General features: G+C 35.8%; 1 protein-coding gene and 1 long non-coding RNA gene across 2 annotated transcripts in view; one reads left to right on the forward strand and one right to left on the reverse strand.

Moving 5' to 3' along the window:
• The window catches only part of LOC135782653 (uncharacterized), a 237,809-nt gene extending 235,889 nt beyond the window's left edge, over window positions 1-1,920 (reverse strand). The window contains exons 1-2 of the long non-coding RNA XR_010545450.2: window positions 1,683-1,920; window positions 1,067-1,109 (exon numbers count right to left, since the gene is read on the reverse strand). This is a non-coding gene — a long non-coding RNA (uncharacterized lncRNA). The remainder of the gene's footprint in view (window positions 1-1,066; window positions 1,110-1,682) is intronic.
• A 959-nt stretch (window positions 1,921-2,879) lies between these two features.
• Window positions 2,880-15,546, forward strand: part of ptgfrna (prostaglandin F2 receptor inhibitor a) — a 38,581-nt gene continuing 25,914 nt past the window's right edge. Inside the window, exons 1-2 of the mRNA XM_065293083.2 lie at window positions 2,880-3,233; window positions 15,006-15,377. Of these exons, the coding sequence (XP_065149155.1) occupies window positions 3,182-3,233; window positions 15,006-15,377 (424 nt within the window). The 5' untranslated portion in view covers window positions 2,880-3,181. The remainder of the gene's footprint in view (window positions 3,234-15,005; window positions 15,378-15,546) is intronic.

The following is a 15,546-nucleotide window of genomic DNA, read 5'->3' on the forward strand; positions in this document are numbered from 1 at the left end:
TATCGTAGTTATAAGCGCAAGTTTGGTGGTACAAAATAAAACGTAGCGCTTTTCTAAGCAGATTTAAAAGAGGAACTATATTTTATGGCGGAATAGCACTTTTGGGAGTACTTTGACTCGGCGCAGTAACACCCTCCCTCTCCCATTATGAGAGAGAGAAGGGGAGCAGATTTTTCAGGCGAGTCCAAGTACTCCCAAAAGTGCTATTCCGCCATAAAATATAGTTCCTCTTTTAAATCTGCTTAGAAAAGTGCTACGTTTTATTTTGTGCCACCAAACTGGCTCGTATAACTACTCGTCTTAAATAGGAAAACCGTTGATGTGTTTGGTCTCTTCTAACTTTATCTCTGTTTGGTACCATTGAATGAATGAGGCTAAGCTAAATGCCATCGAAGTGTCGCAGCGCGCCCCAGCGATTACGTGCACGCACTAAGATGATACAGGGATGTATCAACTCTTCTTAGTTAAGGTAATAACATAGTTTAATATGGAAAATGGATAGACTATTCCTTTAAGTATTCATACCACTTTCATTCAAAGTGTCTGTTATTTCTTTCAAACGAATGGCGATGTAATATTCACGTCAGTACTAAAAGCTCAATTTGTACTTACTCTAAGTCTCCTTATTTGCACTACAAAAAATGAAGAACAAGACAGAAGCAATAATAAGAGAAGTGCTTAGGATACCATAGTTCATATCTACACTGTACTAGTTTTTAGTTTTTTACCCCATAACAAGTATGTTTACTGCTGTAACTGTAGATGTTTTACTGGCTCCTAAAGGATTATCTTATAGTTGTCTTTGCTTTATATATCTCTATGCTTTTATTGCTATAAAAAAGAAAGCAGACATATAGCCAGTGTCACTGTTTGATTTGTATGAATGAGCTGTGTTTTGACCTCGAGCAAACTGTACATAAAGTCAAAGTGAGATATGACTATTTAATTAGTTATAACTATTTTATTTATCATTGCATTGAAGAGACCAACATGCTATTTCACTTTTGAGCACTTGACTTGAGTCTGATTCTGGTGGCTGTAAAAATATGAACAAAGTAATACTTACTCTTTAGCCAATAGAAAACATCAAGACACACCAAGAAAAGGATCTGAAAGAAGTAACAATAAATATACAACAGTTATTTATTCAGAATGGCCTTTAACATTTAAAGTAGAGTAGTTAATGTAATTTTGATAGGGAGCTGAACAAAGCACACATATATTGCAATACATGGAGTAAACTTGCGATATAATTTGTTTAATACACTTAAGAAAAAACGTTTCAAAACACGTTTTTATAAAAGATATAAAACAAATATCCACTAACGTTAACTGTTAGCTCACAGCTGTGCCACGGGCTCAATCAGGCTAGCCGTAAACTGAAAAAAGCCCACACTACATATTGGAGTAAACTTATTATAATTAACTAAACAATTTAAAATACATTTAAAAACAAGCATAACACGATTATATAGAAGATATAAAGACAAATAAAAGATGTCCATTAGCTCACACCTGCGCGACGAGCTCAGTCAAGCTGACAGCGCTCGAGCTAACATTACTAACAAACGATAAACATTCAAATTGATCATTTATTAGTCGTATCGACATATACTGACAACTGAATTAACATCCCTGTGAACTAATTTCAATAAAGTAACAACGAATTTAAGGAAACTTACCCCAGAATCGACCACAAAACAGAAACACTGGTCTGAGGAGAAAATCCCTAACGCGCGTCTCCGGTTGAATAATCACGTGACCACAAAGCATGAGATGGTCGCGCGCCTCTGCCAATAATATCATATTAAAAGAAAATAAAGATATTTGTTAAAAGATGAAAATGAAGTGCTTCTATCAGTGCTGTAGTGGACCAAAATGACCTGTTTAGAGCACATTTAACATATTTATTTAATTAAAATAAACAGAAATATAGACTTTAAACAAAGCATTTCATTATCGTTCAATGTGCTCAGTATTTATTTTTTCTGCGTATACATTCATGCATATTTTGTCTGGATTATTATTGAATGGAGACACGTTGAAAAGTGGTCCGAAAAAGACGTCTAATTTTAGGCTAAATTTGGACTGAATTAGACGGACCAAACAAAGACCAGTTTTCAACTTCTTTTTTTGGACTAAATGAAGGTCATGACGGGCCGACGTGATTTAGCCCAAAAAACAACGTCTAAATGACGTCTTGTGCTGGGTGGGTGATCTCTATAGATGCGTATCTTTTATTGAGATGTTGACTCCCTATGGTTGACTCTAAAAGACTAAGAAAATTATTCTGCTTTGGTTTAATTTTTAGGTGAACACATTTAATACAAACTTATTAGTATAATGATTTGAGTGAAAAGATTTTAGAATGTCCTTTCTTTTTTGGAAGCAAGGAAATATGATTTGTTTTGTTTAAAGGAATAAGACAATAAGCAAATAGCAATGTCACAAATTTCCTCACGCTTGATTAGTGACCTAGAAATAGTGCAGAACCTTAACATTGTTTGTTTATTTCCTGGATTAAATAAAATAATTCTCAAATTTTGATGGTTTTGCTTACATTTAGTACTTATTTTTATTAGATTACTAATCGAATAAATACAAATTTGTGACACGTTTTAATGTACCGCTTTAATTTACATCTTTTCCAACCACTTTTGACATTCTTTCAAATATAAAAGGAGAGACTGAGTGGGTTTATTTGTTTTTCCATAAATTATTTCTTATTTATTATCTTCCTGGGAATATTATGAAGATTTTAACTTGGATAAGGGAGCAAAGCGTCTTCATACATTGTGGGTTAAACTGGGAGTGATTATGAGTGCTTTACTTTGCCTTGAGTCACGACTCTGTGGGTGCGGCGGCGGCGGTATTTTACCTGCAGTGAACTGCGCTGTTCCGTGTCCTTCTTCCTCGTCCAATAAGAGAAAATATATTACTCACTAGCTCACTCACTTCCGGACACGACTGTACCGAGACTTGTCATGGATTATGACCCAATCTACCTCGATACGTTCAAACACTAAAGAATTTATAACATTACATCGTGCGATTCGACACTAAACTTTTCAACTTTGAGTGCGGAGGAGCTCGTTCACAGCTTTTACGCGAGGATTGTTTCACCCCTGCCTGGTTTGAATGACAAAGGCGATCCCGTGGGAAAACACGCGCGTTTACCAAGATGGATAAAGAAACAGGACTACTTCAGATTTTGATTTTGATTATTTCTCTTGGTAAGTTGATTTGTTGTTGTTAATTGAAATGGTCACTTATTTTATGACAAAATGCTTATGTTCCAAAGAACGCGTTGATGTTTCACTTGTTTACAACACTTGTTGATTACAGCACTTACTTTTCTTGTGGTGAATTGTTTAATATTTTATAATAAAAATGAACTTTTTTTATTTCAACTACTTCATTTGCCGTTTCTGCGATTGGGTTTGTCACTGTAAAGTGCGCACTCGTAATGTTGTGAATTTGATAGTGGCCAGCAACGGACTGAGAATTTTTTTGCCATAGCCTTTTTTTTACTTTAGTTTTCCTTCAGGACTTGACGTTTAGGGTTCGTGTAGTTTTAATATTGTGTGATAAACCGGTGTGTTATATTTGTGGGAACTGGGAACGCTCTAGGTACAGCTACTGTATTTCCAGAGTGCCAGCTAACTTACCAAGGCTAATTTAGGTCTGTGTGAAATGATCCAGGTGTAGCTTTGTTTACAGCCAATAGGTTACATTGCTAAAACCTGTTTTTCAAAAATTACCTTAACCTTTATAAGATGTTCACGACTAATTTGCATCACATAAAAATTCAAGAAAAATGTCCAAAAATCAAACACTGAAATGTAACACAACCAATTAAACTTCATCTTTACAATCTAAACGTTAAAGTGGTCATACCTCACAGTTTCTGCCAACCTCATAATCTTGAGTATTAGGTAATATTTTATTCTTGATATCACCGAAGAGTCTTTAAGGTCGATTTATACTTCTGTGTATAACCTTGGCCACAGCTACGCCGTTGTCAGGTAAAAAAACTGCATTGCGTTTCCTCATACACATTTCTGCTTGCGACAGTAAAACAAACATGGACCAAATTGAGGAACTATATTTAACAATTCAGGTTGCACCAAAAGTCACTGTTTATTTTACCTCCATCAGTGATGCTTCTTCAACAACGTACACAACAAGCTGCCCGTGGACATTGCCTACTAGCCATCTGCACGTGTAATTGCACGTCGATGTGAACAACAGCGCAGGAGTATAGATTAAAATTGAAGCGCAAAACTATAAATCATGCTTTAGTTTTATCAGGTTTATAAAAGACTAGAGGTGTAACAAAATTTAAAGTACGATACATACTTTGATTTATAGGCCACAATTAAGTTCAGTTTTTGTACAGTTAGGGGTAAGAAATGCAAAACATAAAATTACTTTATTAATATTATTATAGTTTATTATTCACATTTATAATTATCAAAATTTTTAAACATCAAGAGTTTCGATATAGTAAAATTAGAATAGTTTATATATCATTTTTTTTATAAAACACCTGTTTGGTTTAAATAAAATAAATAAAAACAAAATAGAATAAAACATAAGGGAACAATGGAAATTGTAGGGGTGCACCGATATATCGGCCGATGAGGCTTGCTATGCTTCTCAATGAATTACGGTGAAATGCCGCTACATACAAAAGCCAGAGGGCGCTCTCATGGAGAAACTCAATATGCGCTGAAGACGAAGTACCATTCACACGCATCCTTGACATGCAGCTCCTGGAAATAATGATAATAAAGAATATGTATAATGATTATGTTTGAAGAGTGTTGCTTTTTAAAATGCATAGCTGTGAATAATTTCAGCTGTGCAATTCAGAATAGTTATCGGCCACGTATATTTAGTGCATATCGACATTTTACGGTGCAACCTCAGCAAATTGCCATGCCAAATTGCTTATGTAAATAAAACCTTGCAACACTTGTTCCAACTCCAGGGATTCCTGGTTGGTCCACTGTTCTGGACCTAACATGAACTCAAAGAAAAGCAATCGAAAAATAGCGCAGTGGAATGAAAAAGCGCATTCGCCTTTAGCGGCTTTGCTAAACAAGCTTGTGGTCCACCTCTTTTTCGTGTGGGAAGTCGGATTTGAAGTATGTTCAACACGTGAAACAAGCCTACTGTTAACTACTGTTAAAGATTGCATTCAGGACACATGTGCAACAAACCGAAAGTCATGTACTGAAACGTGTACCGTTACACCCCTTCAAAAGACAGTTACACCTGTACCGCTTCTTTCCGAAAACAGTTAAGCTCCTGGGAGCAAGCCGTGGGCATATTGAGTCACAAACTCGCAACACCCACAATACATCATCACAGTATTTCTTGATAACTTGATTAACCATATGTTCGTGCTGTGCATTTAACACACTTGTATATTGGCAACAAAACATTTGACAGACAGACACTGCCTGAGGTTCCTGCTCCTGACCGGAATCTTTAATCGATGGCACCGCTTCCTCTGTCAGTTATAAGCGATCTGCAAATCCAGCATCGAACTGGGCCTTGTTTATAAATCATTTGTCATCGAAATGCCACAAACAAACAAACTAGCAGAACTTCATTGCTACCCCCAAAATTTCCCCCACAACCAAAAACACACTTCTTTGATGACTGTTGATTTCATACTGCACAGACATTAAATTCACATTTCATTTTAAAGTGACAACTGTGCGCGTGATAGCTCTCTGTCATTGGTTGTTGCTAGGTTACCTGGACACCAGCTGACAGTGGGGTGAGTGTTAACTTTACAGTAAGAGTAGATCCCTTTTGAACTTTGATCTGTTGAATTTTTCACCTTTGTTTACATTGTTGATAAAAATGTGAAACATTAAACAAAGCATGTCTACATTTATTAAATAGCTTAGACGTTTAAAAACTGTACGTTAACATTTGAGTTGAACTTGTTTTATTAGCTTATTTGCTTATTAGTTAATTTCTAGTGAAAATACATGACATAGTAAAAAAGTTGGCAACCCTAACTGCAGGTAACACTCAGCTCACTGACCTAAAGCAATATTTCCTCTTGTCATTGTGTTTTGTTTACTACTACGGTTGACCAATTGGATCAGTTCATGGGTGAAGCTGGTGTGGCTGGGTAGAGACAGGGCCTCATTTTCATATAAATGATTCTGCGTATACTGTATGAAACAAGGGTGCAGAGTTACATTCAAGCTATTTTATGATATATATATATATATATATATATATATATATATATATATATATATATACACACACACCTGTAGTTTAGAACTCAGAAATGTAGTTGTATTAAGTTGCCTTATTATTTTAAGGTTTTATTTTTGGTTCAAGCTCAACTGTTGTTTTTGTAGTAGGACATTACTCAGTAAATCAAGATAGGTGAATTATACTTGGCTGAGTTGGCTCAAAAGTTAAGCAAAGTTTTTTCAACCTCATATTTATTACAGTAAATGCAGGGCTGAATATTTCCGGTGTTGTTTATTCAAGTCTCTTCTAGAGCTGGAATGTCATGAAAAATTGTTAGTTGTCCAGACACATTCCACTGGTCACATTCCACCTCCGTTTATTTATCTAACAGCTCTAATATATGTATATATTTGTATATTAGCTCGACACCCATGTTTTCATTTTTGTGTCCTTTTTTCATCTTGATATGTAAACTCAAATAGATAAGCCTAACACATCAGTTATATTTTCCCAAAGTTTTACTTGTCATTGTGTCAAGTTTTCCACCTCATCTGATGAACCAATCCCCTATGGAGAGACAAGTTCTTACATGTCATCTGCCTCACTTGAGGTTTCAGTCCCGCTTTTTCTATTCTGCTTGTTTCTGTATTTTCTAACTAGTTTATCCTCTAGTATAATGTTCTAGATCCAGAATTTCTTAGCTTGGTCAGTTTTGGAATTTTTTTACTGCAACCACCAAATAGGGGTGGGCGATATGGGAAAAATATCATATCATGATTGGTTTAGGCAAAATCATGATTTCACGATTTTATCGGGATTCTTTTCATGTTGTTTTTTAAAGACTATTTTGCCATACAGCCATACCAGTGCCCCCATTTAAAAAAGCAGTTCTACAAGGTAACAAATATATGCGCGGAAAGTGCATGGACAGTACGCGTACAACAGTGCATGCACGAGAAAATATTGAGACAGGACTACAAACAATTACACAAAGGCAATAGACAGCATTTTCACACACACCATCGTTTTCCCTTATTTTATTTTCAATTTTTCCAAGAACAGAAAGCTGTGGAGCATTTTCATCACCATAATGTTTGATTCCTGTCCTTTGTTTTCTTGATGTTTGTACTAAACTTAGTTTGCTATGGTGGATCAGCTCACAGAAAAAGTAGGCACGAATCACGATACAACAATGTTTCAGAAAAAGTGGATCGTGGAGATATTTTATTAATTCACGATCAAACATTGTCATATCGCACACCCCTACCACATAATGGTTTGTGTAACTTACCTATTAAATTTTCCTAATCCTTCCAAATAAAAATAATCTAATAAATAAAATCCACCTTATTAAAGGAAAACACCACCGTTATTCAATATTTTACTATGTTCTTACCTCGACTTAGACAAATTAATACATCCTTTTCTTTTTTCAATGCGTGCACTTAATCTTTATACAGCGCGTCGTGACTGTTAGCATTTAGCCTAGCCCCATTCATTCCTTAGGATCCAAACAGGGATGAATTTAAAAGCCACCAAACACTTCCATGTTTTCCCTATTTAAAGACATGAGTAGTTACACAAGTAAGTATGGTGGCACAAATAAAACGTGGCAATTTTTTTAAATGGATAAAAAATGAAAACTACCGGTATATTGTATGGCGGGAAGAGCACTAAGTTTGCAGCACTTTTGGTGCGCAGTAACATCTTCACTCCTGACACCCTACTCAATCTCGCTCAAACTTCCAGCAATATTTCTGCAGCTGAGGTCAAAGTGACAATGTTTTGTAAATATCCTTTTAATTCTTTTGTGTAATTAGTAATCTTGTATGCAAACTACGTTATAAAGAGAGTGAATAAAAATGTTGGGTAACACTTTACTTAAAGGGGTGTTCATAAGACTGACATGACAGCTTCATAATCATGACATGACACGTGTCATGAACATGATGGAGATTTAATGCACATTTATTACAACTGTCATTAAGTGTCATTTGCTCAATTATATCATTTTTAATGTAAAGCTGACATTCTTTTAGATATCTTTGTTATGACTTGACATGAATCAATACATCATAACTTGTCATGACAACTTGATATTAACAGAACAACATATCTGTCATAAACACGACATAAAGATTAATTATCAAAGTCAGTATGAAGTCCTATCAATCTAAAATCATTGAGTCAGAGTCGTTTATAACGTGCATTTTAAAAAGCAACACTCTTTAAACAAAATCATTCAAAATATTCTTTATTATCATGAAAATACCTGAAACGCATTGAAGAACAGTGATATAAATATTCCTATAGACATTTTTTGGAATAGCATTTGTAATTCTACTTCTTCTGTGGCACAAAGGGAGTTTCTACACGAGAGCGCCCCCTGGCTTTGGGATGTGTCAGGATTTCACTGTAATGATTCACCTGGAATTAAATGAAAACAGTACAATGGTGGGTTAAGCCATGCAGCGTTTGGTCCATATCACTGCAAAAACAGTTAAATACATTAAATGAAATTAATGTTTTGTTCGTTTTTTCTTCTGTGAGACAACAAGTTCTGTTGTCAGTTTTTTATGTATTGTGCACATAGATAAAGTTAAGTATATTTTTTTTATGTGTCTGTTACATTTTGTTAATTTGACAGAGTATTAACACTTAATGACATTTTAATGACAAGTTCAGTTTGTACCACTGCAAAAAATTATTGATGATGCTGTTATAAAACAATGTGACTGAGTGTTTACACTTAATGACTAGGTGATACATGTCTATACTCAGTCTAAATCTTTAAGGTCGTCCAATCGAATGCTTGTCGATATTATATGGTCTAGGCGTAAGAACAGTGTAGAACAAGCATTTTTAGTGGCGCCGCTTAAATTATGGAATGGTTTAGAATTTCATATCAGAACAGCTCAAACACTTGAGAGTTTTAAGACTTTGCTTAAGATATATTTTTATTCTTTGGCTTTTAATGTAAATTGAGTGTTGAGATATTTTGACAGTGTTGTTATGTGTTTTCTGATGTAAGTTTTACGACAGATTTATGACAAGTTATGTTGTCTTCTTGGTCATGTCAAGTTGTCGTGACAGGTTTTGATGTATTGGTTTATGTCAAGTTGTCATAACAAAGACATCTCAAACAATGTCATCTTTGCATTAAAAATGACATGATTGAACGAGTGACACTTAATGACACCTCTTTAGGGGAAGTGTTACCAGATGTTCTTATATTTACTCACCCTTGTGTCATTTAAACCCCTTTAAATAAATTAAACAGTTGTTAAACTTGTTCTAGTTTTTTGTTAAAATGGCATGGGATTGTTGTCCCTGATATTTCCAGTAATCTAAAGGCATACAATGGGTTTGGTGAAAAACAAATATATAATCATTATTTTAGGAAAATCTTAACCTTATCAGTGACTACATTTTTATATTTGGTTAACTACTTCAGGATACGTCAAGAATTTTACATAACTTTTTGGAGCCTCATAGGCCTATTTCATCTGTCAGTGACTTCGACATGTGTCCCATTTTAATAGACTTCAGACTTGATTTGGACTTGACCTGAAATTACTTTAGACTTGACTCAACGCAATAAAAAGTTAACTACTGATATCACAAAGAAAGAATCTGTGTCTTATTGTCTGTCACATATGCTCACCTTGAATAAACCATAGCTTTTCCTTCAGGATTTCAATAGCACTGCCCTACCAGAGTGCAGCTGACTCATGAAAAGTTCACATTAGTGATTCCAGCCACTTATTTGTAGCCTGTATCGTCATATATATGTATATATATATAAAAATATTATTATTATTAAGTTTATTTTATAGCGCCTTTCAACAATCTCAAGGACGCTTTAGAATCAAAGAGGAGTAGAAAACATCATTAGACGAATACAAAAACATGGACATAGACGATAGAAAAGGAAACAACATATCAAAACATCCCAACAACAAACATATGTACATTAGAGCAAAACATTCTAGTAGAAAATACAGATTGTACGTACAGTAAAGAAAAGAAAACAATAAAAAGAAAAAAACAGAATATATATTAGTCACACACAACTTCCAGTAAACTCTGCAAAGAATCAATAACAACAAGAAGTAACAACAAATTAAACAAGAAGTAGATGACCTTAGTTCAAATCAGAGCTAAAACATATCAAAAACGACAGTTAGCTAACGTTACTGTGTAAAATGTGTATATTATAATGTATACAATCTTGACTACAGATCGGCTGCCAAACCCCCATGAAATAGGGGTAATCCATGATTGCCATCTTCCCTCCTCTTTAGAAAACAAAACATTTGTTATTTTCGACGAGGTATGAGTTGTTATCATGTTATTTGTTCCAGAGTTCACTTTAGCAACTAGTCAGACCACTAAACAAACAGAGACCAGAAAAAGTAAAGTTCCGCTCAGACGCACATGCAACATAATGCAAAATATCAACACGAACACAATACATGTATTTTACATGTATGCTATTTTTGGATCAGTATGTAGACCAGACAAGTTTGATCTGAGTTTTGCCTAGTATCCTGGTTTTCCAAATATCATAGTATGCCTACTGTTCAGAAGTTTAAAACCAGACACTTTTTATATGCTCATCAAGATTGCCTTTATTTGATCAAATAAATATTGTGACGTATTATTGCAATTTAAAATAATTGTCTTTTATTTTAACATTATCTAAGATACCATTATTTCTGTGATGACAAATTTGTTTTTTCATTAGCAATTGCTCCAGTCAGTAGGGCTGGGACAACGCGTCGACGTAATCGACGACGTCGACGCAAAAAATACGTCGACACAAAATATGCGCGTCGATTCGTCAGACCCAAAAAGACGGCGCCGTTGAGTAGTAGCAACGCGAGTGGCTCCAGTCCACGCCGGCTACGCGAAAGAGTGTCATTTTACCATAAAATCATGAATGTGATGCCAAGTGTGTTTTAAACACTCATGACTGAGCAATTTAACAAAAAGCAATGATATATGTAAAAACACACTGTTGCCAGAAGACTGCGCTTTTATTCACTCTCTGTACAGCAGTAAATGAGTCCTCATCTATCTTAATAAACTTAAGAGAAAGAGATTTAATAAATATGTGTAAAATGTTTGTGTAATAAAGTCTAATTGTGTTTATATCTGTCATTACATGGAGTAAAACAGCACGAAAACAATGTGGATTAAACAAATCAAGTTATAAAAAAATTACACTGTGACCATCAAAAGGCACATTGAAGAGGTTTTGCTCATAAATGCATGCAAAATAAAGTAATTTGAACTTGAGATTTTTATACTGTTACTAAACTGCACAGTATGCACTGCAAACGCTTTATTAAATGCTACTTCTGACTAAGAATGCATTATTTTGCACTTGTATAGTCTTTTTATTTTGAAATTTCAAGAGCAATCAACATATATTGAAATTTTTACATTCAGATATGTAAATCAACATGTATAAATTGCTATTAGTTAATTAATGGGGAGATAATCGAGAATCAAATCGAAGTCGAATCGGACTGATAAAATGAATCGTTAGATTAATCGATGCATCGAAAAAAGAATCGCTAGATTAATCGTTTAAAAAATAATCGTTTATCCCAGCCCTACCAGTCAGTGATCCTACACAAATCATTCTACAGAAATTATTCAGAAATCATTAAGCAGCAGAACTGTTCTCAAACTGGTTAATAGTGTATGATTTGTTTCTATAAAGCAACTTTGTAAGTAGGATTTGAGTATAAGAATTTTAAGAACCTACCAAATAATGATTTTATCCTACAAAGCAAGGAAATTACATATTTTTTGCAAAAAAGTAGGGCTGTGCAAAAAATCGACTGCGATTATCATGCGCGTGTCATCAGTAAAGCCGGTTCCGTGATTAGAAGTAAATCGCCATCAGCTGCTTTCAGATGGAGCGGCATTTATTACACAGACCCGTAGTTCACCGAGAAGCTAGGCAAAATCGCATAGAAAATCGGATCGATTTTCCTCGATTATGAAAAAAAAGGAAATACAAGTCATAATTATTTTCTAAAATACTTTGGCTTTAACAGTAACATTTTATCATATACCATATCTGCTCAAGATGAGTACATTTGGTTATTACGGTATGTACAGTGGTTGTGTAAGAACAGAAAATCGGCCATCTTATTATCGGCTGCCCTGATTTCTAAATATTGACATGAGCCAAAGAAACACCCGAACTGAAGCCTAATCACTTTATATTAAGAGTTCCATGAACACAACGCACACAGTCATGTCTCATTCAAACATAACACTTTTCCATCCTAATTGCAAAATTATACCACAATATAACTTTATACACCAATATATTAAGTTTTAAGTAGAGGTGCTAATGTAGGAAACTGCTTCTGTGGGTTGTATTTAAAGGCGTCTTAAGCGAATCTGTGTGTTGATTTTTGAAATGTGTTTTCAAACAAACTGAGCGTAGTTAACTCCTCCCCCTCCCCCTCCCTTCCGTGCTTTCATGAACGCGCCCAAACCCAACCCCCAAATCCTTCTTGGCGTTTATTGGCTGGAACACTTTGTTTTGTTTCGTGGTGCAGGTTTGGCCACTGTGTTTATATTGAAGTTTGTAGAGCCTGGGCTGTCTACAGAGATCGCGTTTTTTTACAGTTTGATCAGCGGACAGGCAGCAAGCAGATAGTGAGGAGATGTGTGCTGTATGTAACAAAAAATGTTTTATGGTCTAAAACGCGTGAATTCGCTTAGAGCGCCTTTAAGGGAATGGACAAACGACCTAAACAGTCATATGAGTTGGAGGATAGAGACACCAGAAGTAGAATAACTGAATGCTCCAAAGAACAGCATTGCATTTTATTGAAATACTCTTCATCACACTAAATGACTACGAACTAGGGCTGCACGATGTGAGGAAAAGTTGCGATGTGCGATGAAATTGTTTAATGTTGCGATGACGATGTGATTTGCGATAAATATTTTATATTTTTCCCATGTTTTAGAGGCCATTCACATGTCGCGCCTAAAAATGGGTGGAAAATGCTAGACACGTAGGTTATTGTCACATGACCTGCACGCTGCGCTTGTGTCATTCTGAAAAGTTAAAATGTTTTTGAAATACCTGGAAATAAAGAGCGCGTCGCACTGCGTGCGAGTCGTGACCACGGCGCTTCCAGAGCGAACATACATTTGAAATAATGAACTTGAGCGCGCAATAGACGCAATATATGTGAATCACCGCTTCCACAGTACCTGTGTTTGCGGCGTCATCTCTCCTAAATCCAAAATAATTCCAGCTGAAGTGCTGTTCCTTTTTACCACAAGATCTTCGTTTGACAGCACATTTTCCTTACTATTCTCTCCTTTCTTGCCATCATTTTTGCTAACAGGCACAGCTTCGCAACTGACACCTCACAAATCAGTCTGAGCGTAGCTGACTTGGGGGTTCCCCTGAACGCGCAAACCATCCGTGCGTCTTAAACTGCCTACTTCCATACTATATAGTATCCAAAGAGTACGAGAAGTAGTGCTTTTCGCCTACTATATAGTATGGAAGTATGCGGTTTGGGACGCAGGGCATGTCTTCAGGAATAAACGTGATAGGTCAAACGTTCATTACATGCGCTTACCGTTTTCCCTTCATTCATCGCGTCAAGGCTGTCTGTTGCGATGTGTTCATCGCGTGAGTTCATATCGCGATGACGATGAAAATTCGATGTATCGTTCAGCCCTATTGCCAATCCTTGTCTCCTGTTACTTATCACGTCACATCACAAAGGCATTTACTTTCAATAAAAATTAAAAAAATTTAAAAAAAGAATAAAGTGCCCAAAGACTGTTTGTTAAGAATGAAAGTGTTTAGTGGGTAGGTTTTGGGGTTGCTGTAGGGAAGGCTTTTTTTCTCTCAATAATGCAGGATCCATTTCATAATTTTAATCAATATAATCATTTCACTCTGTTAAATATATTAATATATGTGTTAATGTACAAAATAATGTACAAAAATACAAAATAATGAGGTGCAAATATTATCTGCAAATATAGTATATATAGCTGCGGAGGCCCATGCCCTCATCACAACTCTCTTTCAAACTTTGCAGGGATCTTAATGCACACCACAGATGCTAAACAATTTAGAATACTGTCTGAAGTGAATTATACACGCATACAATCAAGTTAAACTAATTACCTTTTTATTATTTAGTTGTTATTTAGCAAATACCACTACAACACAAATGGATGCTAACAATTGTTTTAGGGGCGGCACCATGCTTGGTGGCTCCAGTGCATCATAGAGACACAGTTTTAGCCCTGCCCAAATAATCCTTAATACAGAAATGTGAAGAACTCTTAAATCGTCAATGTCTCTTTTTACTCAACTGTCCAATCACAGTGGAGGAGGGACAAATACCACACCAACCACCCGGCGCATCATATATCAACTGATAAACAAAGCCGAAGTCTTATAGCTACCAAAGCGCAACAAATAAATTCAGCTTTCTGAAACTGATAAAGATACAGTACACATTTTATTGTAATCTTAGTTGAAAGCATGGTCAAAGTAGACTAAATATGTAATAAAAGAGCATGGGGAGATGATGTTACAACGTTGTGATTCATGTGAATTCTGAAGAAATCTGTGTGGTTCTGTGAGCACATACCTTGACCTTTGACATTGCTTTACTCTAGCAACAAAGTTTGTGCTGATCTGTGAACCATTTGCGTTTATGTGTATTTCTGTACATACTCCATATCTGACAAAGCTTCTCTCCCGACAGTGGTGGTCTGTGAAAGTCGTGTGGTCAAGGTTCCACCCGGACCGCTGGTGCATGTCGAGGGACAGCCTGTCTCCATTCGCTGTGATGTATCTAACTACGAGGGCCCGAGTGATCAGGACTTTGATTGGTCTATGATAATCAAAGTTAATCAACAGCTCAAAATCATTTCCACCTTTGATCGCACATTCACCGACCCTTCAGTCGAGGACCGTGTCAACAGTGGTGACATCAGTGTTAATAAGCTTGGGGATGCTACTGCAGAGCTGAAATTCAAGAAGGTCAGAGCAACAGACAGTGGAGTCTATCGCTGCAGCACACCCAGCACTGATTCGGTCATCAGCGGGAACTATTATGCTGATGTAGAGCTCAAAGGTGAGTCGTGCCTTCAAATACTTTATTATATTTCCTCTGTAACACTTTAATAACATTCCTTTAAAGATTCAGTGGGGATTACAAAGGTATTAATTGTTCGTATCAGTATTCTGCCCTACAAAGCCAAAGCGCAGTAACTACGCATTTGGTCAAAATTGAGTTAAGGGTT

The sequence above is a fragment of the Paramisgurnus dabryanus genome, chromosome 15 (genome assembly GCF_030506205.2).
Source record: "Paramisgurnus dabryanus chromosome 15, PD_genome_1.1, whole genome shotgun sequence".
Taxonomy (NCBI): Eukaryota; Metazoa; Chordata; class Actinopteri; order Cypriniformes; family Cobitidae; genus Paramisgurnus; species Paramisgurnus dabryanus.